General features: G+C 40.4%; 1 protein-coding gene across 1 annotated transcript; it reads right to left on the bottom strand.

Moving 5' to 3' along the window:
* Positions 1-11,105: 11,105 nt before the first annotated feature.
* Positions 11,106-15,006, bottom strand: srek1ip1 (SREK1-interacting protein 1). Its single transcript, XM_003449008.5, has 5 exons — positions 14,848-15,006; positions 13,070-13,117; positions 12,610-12,762; positions 12,270-12,345; positions 11,106-11,953 (listed from the first exon to the last, which is right to left on the bottom strand). Exons 1-5 carry the CDS (start codon positions 14,858-14,860, stop codon positions 11,716-11,718), a joined length of 528 nt encoding a protein of 175 aa, XP_003449056.1. The 5' UTR covers positions 14,861-15,006; the 3' UTR covers positions 11,106-11,715.
* Positions 15,007-20,726: the final 5,720 nt, after the last annotated feature.

Here is a 20,726-nt window from a genome sequence, read left to right as displayed (position 1 = left end):
GGCCCCCAGAACTGTTTCGGCGCCACTGTCTACTGCGTGGCCGGCCTCCGGACCTGCCCCGCTGCCGCTGCCTTTCACACGGTTGGCCTCCAGGACTGCACTGTTTTGGCCTCCTGCACTGTCGGCCTCCGGGTCGGCCTCCTGAACTTGACCATCTGGGTCTTTCTGGGCTCCGGCTCCACTTTCCCTTTCCTCTTTTCACTGCTGCAGTGGCCTGCTTTTCTCATGCACGTCAGACATGGTTTTACCCAGCTCCAAAGGGAATTACTGAGAAAACATCTCTGGCTACCATCGTCTCTGTGGTTATGCTCCTTACCAGTCATTACTGTCACGGTCCTGGGTCGGCTCGACCCAGCATTTTGTGTTTCTTATGTTTTGGTTTAGTTTTGCATTAGTTCTTCTCTGGTGATACTGTTTTGATTATAAATATATTCTGTTTCTTTAGCTATATGATGATGATGATGATGATGATGATTTCTGGTTTAGGTTTCGTTATCGTGCCCTCATGTTTAGTTTAGGTTGCCTGTGCTTAGTCTTCTCTGCCTGTCCCTCTGTCTGTCCATGATGCCTGCTTATGAGTCTGCGTCTGTGTCTCTGTCTGTCGTGTGCTTCCTGTTTTATTTTGTAGGTCTGTGTCCTATGTCAGTGTGTTCAGCTTTGTGCTCTCCCTGTCTCGTCAGTGTAATCAGCGTCAGCTGTGTCTCCCAGCTGTTTCCTCTTCGCTCCGTTCACCTCTTGTATTTAGTGTCTGTGTCTTCCCCTACTCGGTGTTGCGTCGTTAACGTCTTCTGCCCTCACTCCCTGTGTGTTCTGTTTACCGTCATGCCAGTCTAGTTGTTTTTCAGTATAGTTAGTTTTCTGTTCGGTAACCCCTGCAATAAAGCCGTTTGTTTGGAATTCACTTTCGCTTCCGTGAGTTCTGCATCTTGGGTCCTTCCTCTCTGCCTGCCTGCACACAGCCGAGACATGACAGTTACAACAGGTCCATTTGAAGTCATGAATGAAAACTGGCAATTCTCTCCAGTGGGTGACACAAGTACCGGACACAAACAGTGGGCTGTACTCAGTCTTCCAGCTTTGCATTTCTATGATCAAAAGCCTTGATCAAGGCATTGCGATAGCTTTCAACAGAGAAGCCCTCGCCCTGAGAGCCACAATGTCACACAATGGCAAACATGCAAAAACCTAATGAGAAAAGTGTTTCTATCTCAATCTGCATTATAGTTAATGAAAATAAACTCATAAAATATGGCTACAATATAGTATTTTGAAAGCAGGTTACAAGTTCTCGCAGATTTATTAGTAAAAATGTTAAATATTATAGCTAGTAAACTTTTATGTTAGATCATGAAAGTTAATTTGAAGTTATTGCTAGAATACACTTATTAAATTAGTCTGATTTAAATGCTGTCGGATGGCTGCAGCACTCGTGACTCTTGGTTGTCAGAAAAGAGGAAATAGAGTAATGTTTTTACACAGCCACAAAGCAGTTGGAAGGGTCAACAAAATATCAGACTCGATTTTAACCTAATTAATGTATCCTAACTTTAACCATGTGGTTATTTTTGTAACCATGACAACAATGGTCCCCTGACCTTAACAAAGTTCAATTACTTAAACATACTGTAGATGTTTCCCAAACCTTACCCAAGTAGTTATTTTAACCGAAACCAATGTTTCCCCAAACCTCTCCAAATCTTAAACATAGCTGTGTAAGATCAGAAATCTGTTTTATTTTTGCAGCTGTGATTTTTTTTTTTTTTTACTATATCCTGCTAATATGAGCACCAAATAAGAGAACTCATACTTGCCGTTCTAAAGGGTAAAAGTGCAATGACCACTCCCTCAGCTTCCCTCTCCTCCACCAACAACAAAATGCTGTTTTTTCACCCACCAGGAAGCAAGTTCGAAAGCATTGTGCATCTAGTAGGGGCCCCTAATGGCCCAGCTGCCAGTTTAATGAATTAAACGCTTTAATTCCAGATGAACCTAAACACAAACAGGGCAGAAACACAATGTAGTAAATAATGTTTTTCTAGTCTTTCAGCTACAGCTAGCTGTTTAAAATATTGGGTCTTTTTCGTTGTCTGATTGCCAGTATCAAGTAAGGAATAGAGGTCTTGTTTGATGTGAAGTGCTGTCCTTGGTGTTAATGTATCCATCAGTTTGTCAAGATGATGTGCTGAAATTCTCTGGGAAAAAACATCTTGTTGTCAGAGGCAAATGGCCAGACTGCATCAAGCAGCGGTAACCTAAATAACCACTTGTTACAAATCAGGCATGGAGAAGAGCATCTCTGAATGCACAACATATGTTGCTACACTTTGAGTACTGTAGTACCAAACAAGTATCGTTTAAACACAAAAACCTACCTGAAAAGAATTATCAACCATATCCACCCCTTTAAGATCACAGTGTACCCATCTTGGGGTGGCTGTAGCTCAGGAGGTAGGGAAGGTCAAGTTCTAATTGGAAGGTTGGTGGTTTGATCCCTAGCTCCCCCAGCTGCCAGAGTATCCTGAATCCTGCTCCCTGATGTGTTTATCAGAGCCTGAATGTGTGTGAATGTTTGATACACCTTCTACACTTAGGTGTAGAAAAAAAGTGCTTTAAGTCAATGAGGCATGTTGTATGTTCTTTAAGTGCTCAAACAGAGTAGAAAGGCACTATATAAGAACCAGTTGATTTACCCTCTCCTGATAGCTGCTTCTAGTAGGAAAATGCAGCATGTCAAAAAGCTCTCAGATCATCTTAAACTGGTATCTTGAACATGTCAGTGTACTCAAATGATCTCCACAGTCAATAGAGCACCTTTGGCATGTGGCGAAATGAGAGAGTCACATCATGGATCTGCAGCAAAGTGTGGTGCTTATAGACCAAAATCTCTGAGGACTGTTTCCAGCACCTTGTCAAATGTATGCCATGAAGAATAAAGGGCAAAAGGGGAATCTAACCAGGTACTAGCAAGAAGCACCAAATAAAATGTTTAGTGAGTGTAAATATTCAACCCTTTGACGTGAATGAAAACGAGTTTGGGACTGCCCACAACAATGAAATGAGGAACCACTTTCCTCAGGCGGCAGGACTCATTGTGAGACACCTCCAGGTTCAGTTTGTGAATTTGTGATTCTCTCTAAAAGTGCCCATTTTCCCAAGAAACTGTTGATAGAAGAATCCCATTGAAGTTGAAGATAAAACCAGCTCTCTCTGTGAATCACAAGAATATTCCAACAGAGCTGCTCTTGCATTATGCGAAGAAAAAAAAGTGATTAACCCAGAATTTGTCTACTAATTGCCCGTATATTAAGCTATTGATGTTCAGAATTACAAAGCTAAGCACATCACAGGCCTGAATGAATAAATGACTGTTTGAATAAGACATTAGCAAAGAACCCCACACTAAAACTACACCCACGCAGGATTTAATTTCCCCCACCGTCTAATAAGCTTCCCTTTTTCTCCCTTTGCCATCTCCTCCTTTTCTCTTTTCCAATTTTACAAACACATACACACACCCAGCCACTTACTGTAGACAATTACAGAGTCTGCTCATTTTGCCTTGGGAACTTTTTGCAGTTTATGGGCCAGATACGACACTTTAGAAGAGACAATTTGGTACAGTCGTGGAAGAGCAGAGAAAGCTGACCATAAAACTGTACTTCACATCGTGCAGATTTCATAAGGCTCTCTATTTTGAGGTAAATGGTGAGTCTTTTACCTTTTTTGTCCCCGTTTTTGAGTATTGCTCTTGTACAAAGTAAATGGTAAGACTGCACAAGGCAAACAAATTTCATGACAGACATTAATAGCATCAGAAGGCACTTGATTAAAAATGGAAAATGGGATTTAAAGATTCTCACACTGTTTTTTTAACGTGTATTTCCCTCAAACATCTTAAAACTTTTATTTCAGTGCAAGCCTAAGGCCAGCTACAATGCAAATTAGGTTTGCATATACAGCACATGTACTCGCTGTGTGTTCGCACAGTTTATGTGTATACTATAAAGAACCAGTTGTTGAGATGTCTTCAACCGGGCCACTTAATCTCCAGCTGCTCTCGAGATGCAAAGAGAAACCATTGTGACAAGTGGGTTTCTGGTTTGTATCCCTGTACCAGCTGGGAAACTGTCAGGGGAAAATGAGTAAGATGCTCTGTACGCTCAAAAACCACAGTTGAGATGCCAACAAGCAAGGCACCGAACCCTGTAGTTGCTCCAGTTTAACCAGTAAAACTTTCATGTGAAGATATATGTGAAGTTGGAATTTGCCTTAAACAAAACAAAAATAGATCCTAATTTTCTGAGAATGCTAAACATACTGGGATGTGCTTAAAATGATGCTTTCTTTGTAAACTTCACATCCTTGCATCCAAGACTAAATGACTTAAAAGACACTTGAAACAGGAAAGAAAGAAAAAACAAGCAAAAGAAAGAAAGAAAAGAGATGATGTGTGTGTCAGAGTTCTTTTTTTCTCCTATGATGTATAGTGACAATGTACCAGAACTAAGAATAACCATCCTGATGATGTTCAAGCCATCATGTGCCCCTCTGGCCTTGTTTGACAGCTCTTTCAAACAAATGGACAGAAACCCCCCACAGAACAGAACAAAGGCACACAAGACTTTCCATATAAATGTGCAGTGGAAAGAACACTAAAACCAATGTAAAAGTGAGCAGATGTGCCCAACACAGAGATGACACCATGTCACTGGTGTTTGAAAAAGCCACATGTGTCTGATGTCGGGGATGTGTAAAAAACGTCTATCGTCATTCGAGGAGTACAGAGGAAAGGATCTGTGCTGTGGTGCTGAAGCTGATGGGTCTCTTGCCATTTTCTTTCCTGTTGGTAAGATGTCTGGGGTGCTGCTCCTGCCACCTTCTGGACCATTTTTTTTGGGACACATGCAATGCATCAAATAAAGAAGAAAAAAGAAAAAGGAAACGTAGAGAGGGTGATGTGCATTTCCTGCCTGTTCCTTAAAAGGAAGAAGTTAAAGATCTTAAGAGAGAGACTCTTTGAAGATAGCAACAATAACATTTTCATTTAAATAAAACCCCATATTATGGAACACAAGGAAGATATAAGTAAAAAATACATATATTTTAAAAAATACTTTTAAAATGTGAACTTTGTAGCCCTAATCTCCTCATGAAGGCTATTCCACAGCCCTACTTCAAATGCCCCATCGCCTTTCTTTATCAAGTTGGACTTTGAAATGGTAATAAATGATACGTACTAGGATCTTATAGTGGCTGGAAGGCCCAGGCTGGGATAAAAGATCACACAAATATCGTGGAGCAAACGGTTTGAGGGTGTCGCAAATAGCTGATAATCGCTTATTATCAGTTTTGTAAGCAACATCTAGCCAGTGTAACGCTACAGGGTAAAAATGCAGCCAGTTTTTCTTTTTTTCTCTCTGACATGATGAAACCAGGAGTAGAATTGTTTGATCAAAATGAAGGTGAAGAGCATTTAATCTCTATTTTTTCTGTATTTAACTGCAAGTAATTTGGTGACATGCGTTCATAGATGTCTTGATTCCAGCTCAGCATTTTAGCAGGCTCACTGCTTGGAAAGATCTGAGAGAAATCAAAAGAAAGCTATTAAAAATATACTTTGTACTAAAGGAAGTCTCTTTATTTCACATATATAATACTAAGAGGACATGTTAAGGTTACAAGTATTAGAAGATTCCCGATGTCACCATTTGGAAAAACGTGCTGAAATAAAATGATGCAGAAGTAATGCAGTGAGTAGAGAAAGATCAGAAGGATCCACGGCTTAAAGGATCAGGGCGTACACATCCATGATCTGACTGACCCATATTCCAGAGCCAGGAAACTTGTCCTCACCACCACCACCACCACCTCCACAGGCAACCCCATCCAACACAGGTTAGCTGCAGAGAGCCTACTGGTCGTGATCCAATGTGACCCAGTGTTAATTCCCTGGTGAAAGCCACCCAGTCAGTCCAGTGATGCCTCAAAACCTCAAGGTTTATATGAACAAGCTCCACTCTGAATGGGAACCCAGGAACTAGGCCGGTAATAACAGACCTCAGGAAAAAAAAAAGGTTTTGACCAAAGAGAGAGCGGTGAACAGGGACTCACCCCGTTTGCCTGCTCGTTTTCTCTCCCTGCAGGTTTTTGGGAAAATGTCGAACACGCTTCCTGTAAAACTATGTAGTATTTATTACAGCCTTTAGTTTTTGATGGCTGGGGTCATGTATCCTGCTGTCTATTTATCCTAGAGGTCATTTACTATTGGTTTTTGGGGCCAGGAGAGGAAGAAGGGAACGAAATCTAAGATGCAGGAACTAAATTGGTAGCAAATATATAGCTTCCAACTTGTCCATTGGCCGTGATGCATTTTTCAAGCACTGTGCTCCAAGATGCGGGGACGGCTTGCCTCTGAAATAATATTTCAACAGTGGTTACAGATGCAAAACCAGTGCCATCTCTCAGTTTGGGCTGCTCCCACCAAAGTGCAGCATAAGGGATTTTAATTTTATTCCTGGGAAGATATTATGCTTTGCTGTGAAGGGGTGGTGATCATAAGGTTAAGAGAGGCAGACTCATAACCAAAGGGTTGCATGTTCTAATTTCCAGGCTGAATAGCATAGCAAAGAGTATGCTATTGCAGTGCCTTTAAGTCAGCCCATAGTGCACTACTGCAAACGTTGGCATCGAGTATTTTTTCAACCGGACCTTTTGTGGAGACGTGGGATATGAATGTGCCTGTCTCTAAAGCACGTTGAGTCAGCTTCTGTTGTTCAAATGTGCTAAAGTAGACATGACAGTGAACACACAAAGGTTCAGACGTTTTTAACTGTGCATGCTGGAGGTATATTTTCTCATTTCCAAAAAGCATAATTTATTTAAAATAACTCAGTGTGCTACATAGGCCTGTTTTCTGCAAGCACCTAATGGGCCCAAACTCATCTTAACAGCGCTGTACTCTACTTGTTTCTGTTGTTTTCAATTACAGCTGAGTACCACCTAATTGTTGGTGGGGTCAGTATAGCAACCTGACCTGAAAGTCCAGTGAAGTCATTTGTATGTAACACAAAACACAGGTGTTTATCTAGGCAATGCTCTATCCAATTGTAAACATCTGCATCTCGTTACTGGACCACGGTGGAGGTTGGTGTGAAGCCATTTCCCTCGTTCCCGGTTTCAAAACTGGCGGGTCGGATTCTTGTGAAGAAGTCACTCTCCAGTGACATCACTCCCTGGCCAATAAGTGGCATGCAGTCTGTTGACATCGCACTTTTGGCTCGTCTCAGCTCGTTTGGAACCCCAGCAAAGTGGGTACCTGGTACCAGGTACCCAGAGGAAAACCCAAAAAACTAACTCAAGTCAACCCGAGTTGTGCCAAGTAGGTACAAGTACTGCAATTAGAAGATAGAACCAAAGTATCGATCCTATCACGCTAGTATCAATCTGAAAGATAGGTGCTATCAATTTTTTGATGGCTCTGCCACCTCTACTCATTTGATTACGAGCCTGTGGTTGCACTTGGCCACTCCTTGAGGGCGTTGCTGGAAAAAAAGCACACGTAAGCTCAAAATGGATGAAAACAGGCATCAGTGCATGCTTCAAGGCCGCCCAAAGAGGGTTGAAACTGAGCTGCAAAAGTTATACAAACAAATTGAGAAACACACCTTATGTTAATGAGAGATCATTTTCTACCGCTGCAATCATTCAGGCCAGCCATTCAGAAGAAGGATTCGCATTAAAGTTCGAGATCAATGCCTCAAAGATGTTTACACGAGGGGTGCTGAACGATCGTTCCACTGCAGCTAAACTCTCCAAAAGATGACTTTGACCATCTCATTTTCATTTAAATGGCTTAACGCAGTCCCATTTGCTCTCTGCATTCCTACAGCCAGACAGGCTCACTAAAAACCAATGAGCTGATGAAAATAGGAAAGCCTCGTTGTAGTCTTATACAAACAGCATATGGTTTGCGCCATGCCGCTGCACACAGCAGCACTCCTTAAACTTCATTTGCTCCTCGGTATCAAGTTGTCCTCTTGCCATCTGTGCAATTATGAAGTTTCACACTCTCTAAGTTTCTTTTGTCAAAGCACCTTCAAGACAACACGAGCAATATTCAGGTGTCACAACTGAGTGTTTCCTACATGCGCAACTTGTTTTTATTAGTATTATTCTAAGGACCGTGGGCATTACTCTTTAATAATTGTGTCAGCTTGTATTCTGTAGCTCCTGAACACATTACCAGCTATTTGTCTGTTGATTTTCCGAGCATATGCGATACACAGAGTGAGCCTGTGCCATGTATTAAACTGCAAATCCATCATCTCAGATGCCCTCCTCGGGAATCAAACATGGCAACCCCAAATTTCCATAAATTCTCCACTGATTGCTCGTCTGTCTTCACTTAGTTGTCAGCAGTATCTGAACATCATTTGGCTGCTTTGTTTTTATTAAGGAGGGGAAAACGGCTCTCGAGATCTCAAAAAAAAAAGAGAGAGAGAGATAAAGTCGGGATATGTCTGATCATAACGTCAGGCTCTGATCAGTAGCCATGCACGTAGCTGACAGGATGTTACAGATGTTTAAAAGCCCCCCCACCCCCCGTTTTCCCCCACGGCAAGATGAAATTAATGGCCTATTCATAAACACCTGTCACACAGCCCAGATAAACCAAGGTTCTGTGGGTGTTTGTACTCTCTCATATCTTATTGACACCATGGAAGAAGAACAATGGCATGAAGGCCATGGTGCTAGAGCCATTGCAGGGTCTCCAGAGAGCCCCAGCTATCATGCTGACAGTTTGTCCTCCTGAGGGCACATAATAGTTCTCCTTGTGAGAGGGAAGACTGTGATATAAATGCCCTCTAAACCAGGTGTGTGAAACATAAGAATCGGCTCAACAAAGACTAAGTCGGCTCACTGGATGGATTTTAGAGCAAGTGAAGGACACCATGATGTTTACAGCTTTTCTTACTGATACAGACCCCATGGCCCTTCATACTACACCAAAGCAATTAAGTAACCGATAACTGGCATTAAAGTTCCTTTTTTTCACTATGGGCTATAGAAATTTCAGTGTTGGCACTACAGTTGAAAAAAGGGAGGTTTCTCTGAATTAATAAAAACTTTCAGTTTTATAATTACAAGACTGTCTGGAAAATGACCTACAGGAACTCTTCCTGTAATTTTATACACTAATTCTGACAGTTTAAGTCCAAAGAGTCATGCTGACTGGATTCCTTCTTCACAGCGGGCAGCATTTCTTTAGAAAAGCTGTGACGAAATTGCTATTTTTCTTATATTATATGTGTGATATATAAAACATGACATTCTCAGGGATTAAATGTTTACTTAAACTTGAGATCAAAGGTGGCTGCATGTGGCCCACGACGTAAACTGAGTTTGACACCCCTGTTCTAAACATTTACCGCATCAAAGCGAGACTGACACGGGTGCCTGTTGCACTGAGGAGCCGTGCCAAGGAGTGTTGTTACTCAGCTACTTCAGGATTATTTGGCAAATCAAGCAAGAGTCAGCAAGTCTTTTTGCCTGGCTCCACTTGACACTATCGGAAGACATGATGCCAGTACATTGAGGTGATTCAGTTCACTTTCTGAAATATCACGACTATAAAGCATGATCTGTTTAACCCTCTATTCTCGTTTGTCAGATTGAAGAAATCATTTGTCACCTTAGTTTTATATAATTTCCTTTTATCCATTTGCATTTTTTGTTTTATTGCTTACAATTATTCCTGAAAAATCCTCACATTGTGATATTAAGCAGCCTCCCAAACTAAGAACAAAATATCAGCGAAAAAGTTTACATCTTAAAGATTACTGATCAGCGTCCCTGCTTTGGCAATTCAGCTGGCTTATTTCACATTTTAGGCATGTTGCTGCCCTCTACCTGCCACAAGACTGTACTGTATCCTCTTCATTAGTTGATAAAAAAAAAAAAAAAAAAAAAAAAAGTAAATCAAGCTGCAACAGGCTTGTATCTCTTGTGAGCATCATAATCATGTTATATCAGTGGTTCCCAAACTTTTTTTGCTGGGCCCCCCTTGTTTAACAAGAAAAATGTTCGCGCCCCCCCCACCCCCGCGCGTGCGCACGCACACGCACAAACACATCCTTCAACCACACCACCCATATTTTGCTCCACTGCGGTTTATTTCACACCTCAAACATTTATTAAACAATTGAGCAAATACAAATAATCTGCAATAAATTACAGGTAGTAAGAAAATAAACTACCAACTCTTTTACGCTCAGTCCGCACCTACACGGGTATTTTTGAACGCGCAGCTGTTTCGGGCACATGTAAACGGCGTATCGAATCACCGAGAACGGAGATTTTTTAAAACTCCTTTTTTTGCGTTTACGTGTGGACAAGGAATACAGAGTTTGTCACGCAATGTCAAAGGTATGTGCCTTTTTCACGTCACACTGTGCGCCACGTTATTGTTTACATGAGATGAATTGCAGAATGGCAGATAGAGACAAAATACTGTTACTGTTAATCTGACTATCTGCAGGTTTTACAGGCTTACATATACAGGCCATTACTGTCCCTGCATTTAGAAAGGCAGAGGCATCACGGTGTAATTATTTTACATGTAGTTGTTTTTTTTTCCTGTGTAATAATGTTCAACATTGCTATCAATACATTTTTCAAAAAAACCCTCTACAAAATGGGTTCAAAAACATAAACAACTGTGGGATACTGTTTGTCCGTGATTTGAACAGCCCAGCGCTGCTCCCGATGCAGGGAAAACTAATTCTGCAGGGAGACCTACCTCAGCACTTGTGCAGGTGAAGCCAAAGGGAAGATATGCTTCACCATATTTTCTAGTCTTTGGCTTAGAATGAAGTTGGTTTGGAAACATATTCAGCGATGCTTCATCTCCTGCTTTGCGTTTGTGTGGGCGCCCCGTGCTAGCAATGTCCAAGCGTTGTTTTGGTTTTTGTTTTTTTTCCCTTTTCATGCTGCGCCCCCCCTGCAATAGCTCTGCGCCCCCCCTAGGGGGCGGGCCCCACACTTTGGGAACCACTGTGTTATATCAAAAGAAGACATTTTTCAAAAACAGGAAACAGTTCCACATAAACTGATACGAATATAAAATTTTATTACAAGAGAAGAAGTAAATGGTAAATACGAAATGAAGCTCTATCAATAGGAAGGGTAAAGTACACAAAATTGATATTTGTGATGTTTTGGAATGAACTCTTCTAAAGTACAGATGGTTTTCAATAAGATGTGGATGAGTAAAACAAATCTGACAATCACATTACAGTAAGACAGTAAAATTATTGTAAAGTAACTCTACTTGAAGTATCTTGATTGGACTTAAAAGCTTCCATTACTGTAACGATTTCTGACTACAGCTGTACATATCAACCACACAAATGACACTTGTGAAATTGCAGAAAGCCTGAAAAAACAAAGAGAAACTACAGCAGGGGATGATCCTTGGCTTTGTGCATGTTTTCCTGAACGCGTCAAAAAACCGTGGGTCAGATTTGTTAAATTTGCATAACGGTGCCATTGGGTGGCACCACAGAACACAAATTCACATTTTAATTCCTCGTCTCAGTAATGCAACACCTACATACAACAAGATGAGGTGCCTTATTTTTAATGTCACTAAATACTACTTTTTGTGGACTGCAGAATAAATATGTTGGACATCTAAAAGCTGCAAAGTTACTTGGTTCAGTCACTTTCTGAGGAGTCACTTGAGCTGGAAGAGGAAGAAGACTCGTGTTTCCTTTTCTTCTGTCTTTTCTTGTGATGCTTCCCATGCTCTTTTTTGTTCTTTTTGCTTTTCTTCTTTTGGCTTTTTAGTTTCTTTTTCTTCTTCCTACGCTCTTCATCAGAGGAAGAGCGCGACCTGCTGCGCTTCTTTTTCTTTTTTGAAACCTCCTCTTCGTCGCTCGATGATGAATCAGATCTAAGTAAATATATATTAAAGAGTATTAGAGTATTAAAAGAAAAAACAAATCAAACAACTCAGTTTATCTATGAAGGTAAACACACTTTCATTTCAGAAAAGCAGGCGAATAAGCTTCAAAGGTAATAAATATATACCGAGTCTGACTTGTGCAAATAGTGCAAGTAAATACTCAGGTACTATAAATACAAGGATGACTGCAGTGGAGTACAAGTATGTTACAACACTGTCATAGCTCTATCTTAATACATCAACTCATATAAGATGAACATGTGCAAACAAGTAGATTGGGCCATCAGAAAAATATTTAGGTTACCTCTTTCTTGACTTTCTCTCTTTGCTCTTCTTCCGTTTTCGTCTTCTTTTTCTATCATCATCGCTGTCATGGGAACCTACCACGCAAAAGCAGCACCTTTAATCTCATAACTAAGAGGCCTCATCAAAAATAAATAAATAAAGATAAAGAGCTAATAAAATAACTGCTGTCCAATTGCAAAAATCCACACTTTGGATTTTACTCAAGCTCCAGCTTGTATTGATGTTGACTGGATGCTGAATTATGTAAAACTGCTATATTTATTGCAAATTGCCTTGCAGTAAATGAATGCATATTTTAAAAGCTTACAGTAATCAAGGGCAGGTTAATCAAATCTGACCTTTTTGATGCTGCCCGCTTCGCTTCTCGCTGCGTTGAACCTGAGATTCGTCATCTTCGCTCTCCTCGCTGCTGGTGCTGCTCACATCCAGAACAATGTCCTTATGAGGGTCCACTTTAACAAAATTTCGGCACTCAAATGTTAAATGGCCCGCTGAAAGATGAAAGTCAGAAAGAGCGGTGAGGACACTTTTTATTAACATCTCTGAACCTCAACCTTGAAACTCATAAGAGGAAATGTGAATAAGTCAAAAAATAAATAAATAACATAATTACAATTTACTTCCAAAATAAATCTGGCTCAAAGGCTGGGTAAGAGGCACCATAAAACAGACTCCATCCCAACTGTATAAATCTATAAATCTTTTTTCACTGAGTAAATATGGGAGCATATCAAGCATAACAGTATAACATCCACACATCTCTGAAGCTTGTAGTAAATAATGGTTAGTTTTACTTACGATAGCCACATTTCTTGCACCCAGCTCTGATGTTGTCCTTATTAGGTCCTGTAAGATTGTTAAGAGCTTTTTAATGATTTACATGCAAGTATGCATTCACATTCACCAACTACTTTACTATGTAAACCTGTAATTAAATGCATATGCCTTTACAAGATGAACATACTGGTTGAGCTCTATATAAAGTGCTGAAAGGGTGATAAAGAATGAGCCCCTACTCTGACTTTTAAGCACCCAAAACATACAGTAGGTATACACTCAAAGCTGCTTTATTAAGTACACCTTGCTAGTGCAGGGCTGGACTGCGTTGTGCCTTCAGACCCGTCTTAATTCTTTATGGCAAAGCTTCAACAAGGTGCTGCAAACATTCCTCAGAGGTTTTGATCCAGATTGACATGATAGCTTCACACAGTTACTGCAGACTTGTCGGCTGAACATTTGTGCCGTGAATCTCCTAAGGGTGTCCTACTGGATTGAGATCAGCTGACTATGGAGGCCATTTGAAAACTCATTTTCATCTTCAAGAAACTAGCTTGACATTATTTGAGAGTTATGGCGCATTCTAGTGCTGGAAGCAGCTATCAGGAGGAGGGCACACTTTGGACATCAAGGGGTGGATGGTTAAAAATGATATTCAGGTAGGCTGTTGGATTACAAAGGGGCCCAAAGTGTACCAAAGAAATATCACCCACACCATGACACTACCATAAGCAGTCTGCACTGCTGATACAGGGCAGTATGGATCCATGTTTTCAAGTTGATTATGCCAAATTTTGATCCTACCATCTGACAGCTGCAGTGACATCAGACCAGGCAACATTTTTTCAAATCAGCTACTGTCCAGTTTTCACCTGTGTGGTTTTCTGCTGCTGTGGGCTCTTCTGTGTCAGGGTTCAAAATGTACGTTCACATGTGCGTTCAGAGATGCTCTCCTGCATACCTTGATTGAATAGCTGTTCCTTTCCCATCAGCTCCAGATCATCTGGCCATTCTCCTCTAACCTCTGGCATTAATAAGGCATTTTACACAGAACTGCCACTCACTGGATATGATCTCTTCTTCATTCCATTCAAAACCCCATAGATTGTTTAGTCTGAGTTTACCGACTTTAAATACTTTGACCAGCTCATCGGACACTAACAACCACAGCAGACTCAAAATCACCTTTCCCCTCATTCTGATATTCGGTTTGAATTTAAGCAGCTCACCTTAACCATGTCGACCTGACTAAATGCACCAGCTTATTGCTACGTGATTAGCTGATTGATTATTTACTTTAAAAAGCAACAAGGGTAACAGATGTACCTGATAAAGTGACTAATTGAGTGTATATGTTGTGTGATTTATTGCTATAATTATCATTATCATTATTATTATTATTTTACTCTCTCTACTCAACCAAAAAGGTGATAAGCCTAATGCTACTTACAAGAGTTAATCCTAACAAAAAGTACTAAAATCGAATCCATGACTGTTTATATGGAGTATCTGGACATTTACAAGTACTCTGCTTTACGCCAATTTGTACATCACCCGTCATGTAACCACGTGTGCTAAACGTAGCCAAGTTTCTCGCTGGGTTAGTCATTGCACAGACTTCACATCAAAGGGTCTGTGTTTTTAAAAATACATTAAGCTAGCGTAAACGTAAGCCCCACTTTGTGTTACCAATGCATTAGTTACCCTGTCAGCTCTTACCATTCCAGCGAAACCTACATGAATAATACAATAGAAACTGCGAAGTTAAGTAAGTTACACATTTGAAATATAATTCCCACCTGGTACAGCCATCACTGTGTCCAAAATAAAGCCCCCAAACAGCAAAACTTATTGTTGTTATAGCGCGAATCAGCCAACAGCGTCCTCACACCAAATAACGTCGACAGGAAACACTTGTTCTAGAAACTACCGCGTTCCCCCTGCTTTTGTTCGCGTTTTTTTCCCCTACTGACGGCAGGAAAACCAAACTAGTGGCGCATTATCGCCGCCCGATGGAAAGGAGTTGGCGCAGCAGACTGTGTGACATATTTTCACAAGGATTTCTTGTGAAAAAAACAAAACATAGAAAAGTGAATAATCTAAATATAATGTTCTATTGTCTCCAATGTTTACACTTATATAAACTATGAAGAATCTGCCATCGTCAGACCCTGGTGACGCTATAAGAAAAAAACCCTGAAATATTTGTACCATGCATGACTGCTTTGCCAGTAAAGTCAGCTGTGGTTTTTGTAAGGGGTTAATTGCAGGCAGCTAGAGTCGGACTGGCAGATGGAAAATGTTGACAGATGCATGGCCCCCAGACATGCTCTCATCATCATGTCTGTGGCTGTGACACAAATGCGCGGACACACATACACGAAAACAATCTCAGTCCTGATCTTTTGATGATGCCACATGCTTTAGCGTGGGCTAGTTTTAATGATGTGATTTACCTTCTTTAATATCTAAATGAGGTTCTTTCCAACTACACATATGATGCCTCACAGCTCTGAAGTTCAGCACGGTCAAAGAACTTTTGCACCTCATTTTTATTATTATTAGTTTTTTTTATTATGGTCTTGCAGGAAATAAAAAAAAAAACACACACACACACACACACATGCACACGTGGCTCCAGAGAAAATATAGACAAAAGCAAGATATTTAAAGCAAATAAAATAACTAAAATAAAACTATAAATGCTAAAAATACTATGAAATGAGCCCCCAAACTGCCAAGGTGTTACAGTACAACTAGCAGAAATTATGATCCATGAACTGCATGACCCAAGTCAAATCAGCTTAATCATAAACTAAAGGAAATAAAACAGATTTTAGAGACTCCTAAAAACAACTTCGTATTATGTAATTTTCAACCTCAAATTAGTTACTATTTAGCATTTCTGACCACCTGGATTTAGCTTCTATAGGTTTCCAACAACAACACAAATGAAAACCACAGATGAAGAGAGCCAATAAAACAAAAGGCAGTGAAGGATTTCCAAAATGAATACAGGAAAGCTGGAAATGAATTTGCCCCATTTAACTTCACGCTATTTTCAGTTGGGTTGTGGCTAAAAATTCCCCGGTCCTTTAAATGTTGATTACATGTCAGATTGAATTAGCAAATACATACATAGAATACATAGAAACATCTTCTTTGGTATGTGTGTGTGTGTGTGTGTGTGTGTGTGTGTGTTGGGGGGGGATTTTGAAGTATACCATTAACAAATAAGCATTAAATGCATACAGTAGGCAATATTGAGACCCGAATATGTACATTAACCTGTTCGAAAGACTTTTAAATCCCTTTATCACCAAATTCAACAAGTACTGAGGCAAGATGAGAAGGGCGAGCTGAAAAACACAATATACTGTAGGTGTGTAATACTGCAGTTCTCCTACTAAAACTGGAAAATGTCCTGTAGTGATAAAACGGGAATTCTTTTTGGGGAAACTAGATTACACTTGTGGTCAAAAGTTTACATACAATCACCATGGGGATGAATGTGTTTTCTCTATTACACATAGGATCGAAAGTATACACGCAGGGGTAAAATATGCATACACCCCTACTATTATTTGATTTAATATCTCTTAGCAAGTTACATTTGACTAGACATTTTCGATAGCCATCAACAAGCTTGTCTGCGTAGGTTCTCAGTCATCCAGTTCATGGTACTCTTAGGAGATTGAAAAAAGAAGGCAACTGGACTTCTTTAGGTTTTGTGAAGACATTTCACCTCTCATCCAAGAGTCTTCTTTGTTCTAAAACAAAAGATGTAGAGTACCAGGTATTTAACTCTAGTGGGGTTTGTCCTCTTTGGAGGTGGTCCTGAGGGTCGTTGACCCTCTATTGATCATGTGAGTCATCATATGGGTACTTGTGTGAAAAAAGGTGTGGGTCGTTACCACAACCAGGGATCGCTTCCCAGGTGCTTCAATTCATACCACGTCTCAGATGACCTCAATAGGTCACATGATAATTTGGGTGAACCTCTCAAAGTGGTTTCACCATTAACCCCTACTGATGGTGACAACCCACCCATTTTTTCACACATTGGCTCACATGGGGTCAATGACTCTCAGGACCATCTCTAAAGGGGACGAACCCCACAAGGGGATAACTACCCAGGACTCTGCCTTTTGTTTTAGAATTGGAGAAGACCATTGAATCAGAAGTGAAGCATATTCTCTAAAAGGCCCTAAAGGCCCTAACTAAAAGGCCCCAAAGAATATCCACAAGCTTCTTTCATAATTCTGACTGGATATTTGACCACTTTTCCTGGAAGAATTGGTAGAGTTCATTTAAATTGATTGTTTTCCTGGTAGAGACCCAACGTTTAAGTGTTGTTTTCAATAGGGTTGAGGTTGAGCCGTTCCAGAGGCTTAATGTTAATCTGCTTGACAGTTGGTACAGTGATCTTAGGTTTGAAAGCCTTGCCTTTACTCGTCCAAACATACCTCCCATCATTGTGGACTCACACAGTCATATAACTTGTACCAACTAACAAGAAATTAGCTGGTCAAGATAAGATAAATGTCAAGTTAAAAAACATCATAGAACCTCCAACATCACTTATTATAAGATTTAGGTGAGTCTATATATAGTTTAGCCTGTATGCTGTATGTATACTGTAGATTAGAAAGATGCCAAAATAAATTCAAATTTGTGAATTTCTGCACATAATTTTTATTCACCCTGGAAAAAGAACAGTTCAAAGAATTAATTAAAAGCCCAAAATTACCAAGCCTGTGATGACTGTAGGTAAACTTCTGATCACAGATGTAAGGAAGGCCCTGTTCAGGTATTCAAAAGTCATACTCCTTTATTTGTGATGATGAGAGATGAGAGATGAGAGATGAGATAGCCTTTATTTGTCAGTTGCAAGTCTTTTGCCCACAACCGAGATGACAGACCTTGCCGACCGTACATACAATACAAACATCACATTGGGGAGACAGGTCAGGCCAGGTAGCGAGGAAAAAAACATCGAAATATGTAACACAAAAGGATAATACAGGAATGCACAGATATCAACACACCATAACACAATAAACACAGACAAGCAACATGGGAAAGTGTTCCAGTGTGTACATCTGATCTGGGACCGCTGCAATCTTCGACTGCGCCTCCAACTGACCCGATGTCCACATCAGAGGGGAGGTAAGCGTTGGAGGTGGCGTTGGGTAGGGAGGGTGATGCGTCAGTGAGTGCTGAGACAGTGTCCTTCGCCCTGCCAGGCTAAGTAAACAGTCTTCCAGCCAACCCAGGTGGCCTTGTATGGAATGTGAAGGAACAGACTCAACACAGTCGTTATCAGGAAGTTTTTGTTCAGCTCCAGCCTTGAGCCCACAGCTGGCGCCGAAGGGGTAGCCGCATTATGATGGTGATTTTTCTTTTTGCAAACAACTCATGAGAATTTCAACCTGTTTTTAACACTCCGACACTGGTCTCTCAATCTCCCGTTGGATAGCTGCGAGTTTCTCCATGATGTTATTAGCCATTGATTCCGTGATCTTGTCACTCTTTTGCTCACAGAGCAGATTCTGAGACCTCACGACCGCAGCCAACTGGGAAAAATACATCCATTCAAAGGTATTTTTACCATCTTGCCAAATGGTTATTCTGAGAGTGTGGGCAAGCATGAAGTTTTTAATGAGAAACTGAAAGGATTGAACAGTTTATGTATTTAGACTAAATAGGAAAATAGGAAATCTTATATTTTATTCTCCAAAAGTTGAATCTGTTCATCTGGACGTAGCGTTTTGTGGGAGAAACGTTTCGTCACTCATCCAAGTGACTTCTTCAGTCTCAGCTGACTGCAGGTTTCCCCAACCCTTATAAACAGTCCATTTGCATAATGACTGAAACCAGCCCACTGAAGGAACAATGGGCTGTGAGGTCAGTTCCTTAATCATAATTATGCAAATTCCCATGACCATTGATCAACAATCACTGACCAAAACCCACTGATCAAAGACCACTGATCAATGGCCATGAGTACCATTCACAGAGAGTTGGGGAATGGCTGCAATCACAGCATTGTAAGATGGCGAAAGATGTACCCTTAGGCCCCCTCCTCGATTCAGAGATGGTCTTTCCCTTTTCACGTAAATGGCCTCCTTGACTCCGCGCTCAAACCAGCGTTCTTCCCTGTCCAGGATGTGTACATCCTCATCATTGAAAGAGTGTCCACTGGCCTGTAGGTGTAAATAGACTGCAGAGTCCTGGCCTTTTTGCCCATTGTTCCTTCAGTGGGCTGGTTTCAGTCATTATGCAAATGTACTGTTTATAAGGTTTGGGGAAACCTGCAGTCAGCTGAGACTGAAGAAGTCACTTGGATGAGTGACGAAACGTTTCTCCCACAAAACGCTACGTCCAGATGAACAGATTCAACTTTTGGAGATTTACTTTCCTGGATGATTGAGAATGCATCAAGACTTATATTTTATTCTGAGCTTTTTGCATTTTTAATGTTTTTGGCTGCCTTGCTTGGCCAACTCCCCCCTTGTGAAAAAGATCTGATCTTAATAGGAGTTCCTGGCTAAATAAGGGTTCTTATAAAAGGGAGGAAACCAAATTATACATCACAACTCGCTCAAGACTGATTCACGAGAACACAAACAATGGCTGACCATCACAGATAATTGTTCTAAATGAAGGAGGAATAGCTTGCAATCGGCTGGGGAAAGTGGAAGGAGTGACACCATCTTGTGGTCAAACAGAAATAACACAAAGCTCTTTATTTCTCAGGCCAGTTTTCATTTTGGTTGACTCACTTTTCCCCTCATGTTATTGGTATAGATGCTAAAAAAAAAATAAAAATAAAAAGGACAATCATGGCTTATGAGAGCTGTGCCTTTAAAAATGTTTGAGACATGTTAAAAAATGATGTGAAAAAATGGTCCTAACAGCAGTAGAATATGCACTCTAAGGATATTCTTTATCTGAGCTTTTGTAGCAAACCTCTGTGATTCTTTTCAAGGTTTGCCGTTAAGAATCATCAGTTATTTAACAAGGCTAACACACACTTCAAAGGAACAGGTTTTATCTCTTTTGGTTTATTGCCTCAAGTGAGAGATTTAAAACAAACGCTATTTGAGATCAAATCTGTGGAGAAACTTTACAGTAAACTGACTTTTTCAGCCACTGGAAGATGCAAAGAATTTAATTAGTGGGAAAGACGAAAAGACTCTCACAGTCTGCTTGAATTGAAAGTGATGCTGAGAACACAGATAACTAAACGAATAAAAGACCCAATACATAAGTACGAGGGTCAAAGGATTTTACTCTGTGATGAAGAGAAAATTGTAAAAGACGTATTCACTTCTAAAAAACTGATACTATAATTGCTTGTCTGAGACACTGGAAGAAATCATAAAGTGAAGGATGAGGGACTCCTCTGTTGGATATAAATTTACTGTATGATGCATTTTTTATTTAACACAGTTATGATTATGTCCTTCATACCATTTCTATGAGGATGATAAAACTATTCCAGTTAAAATCAATGACTGATCTCATCCATTTATTATTATTATTATTCCATTTTATACGTTCTACAGCATCTGTGCTCCAAATATAAACAAAGGGTTGTTGTGTTTCAGCTCATCATTGATTTTTGCTCAGTCTTCAGTCATAAACAGGCACGTTTTCATGCAGTAAAAGTAAA

This window comes from Oreochromis niloticus, linkage group LG15, assembly GCF_001858045.2.
Source record: "Oreochromis niloticus isolate F11D_XX linkage group LG15, O_niloticus_UMD_NMBU, whole genome shotgun sequence".
NCBI lineage: Eukaryota > Metazoa > Chordata > Actinopteri > Cichliformes > Cichlidae > Oreochromis > Oreochromis niloticus.
The sequence above is the reverse complement of the archived record's forward strand: the minus strand, read 5'-3'. Positions and strand labels throughout refer to the sequence as shown.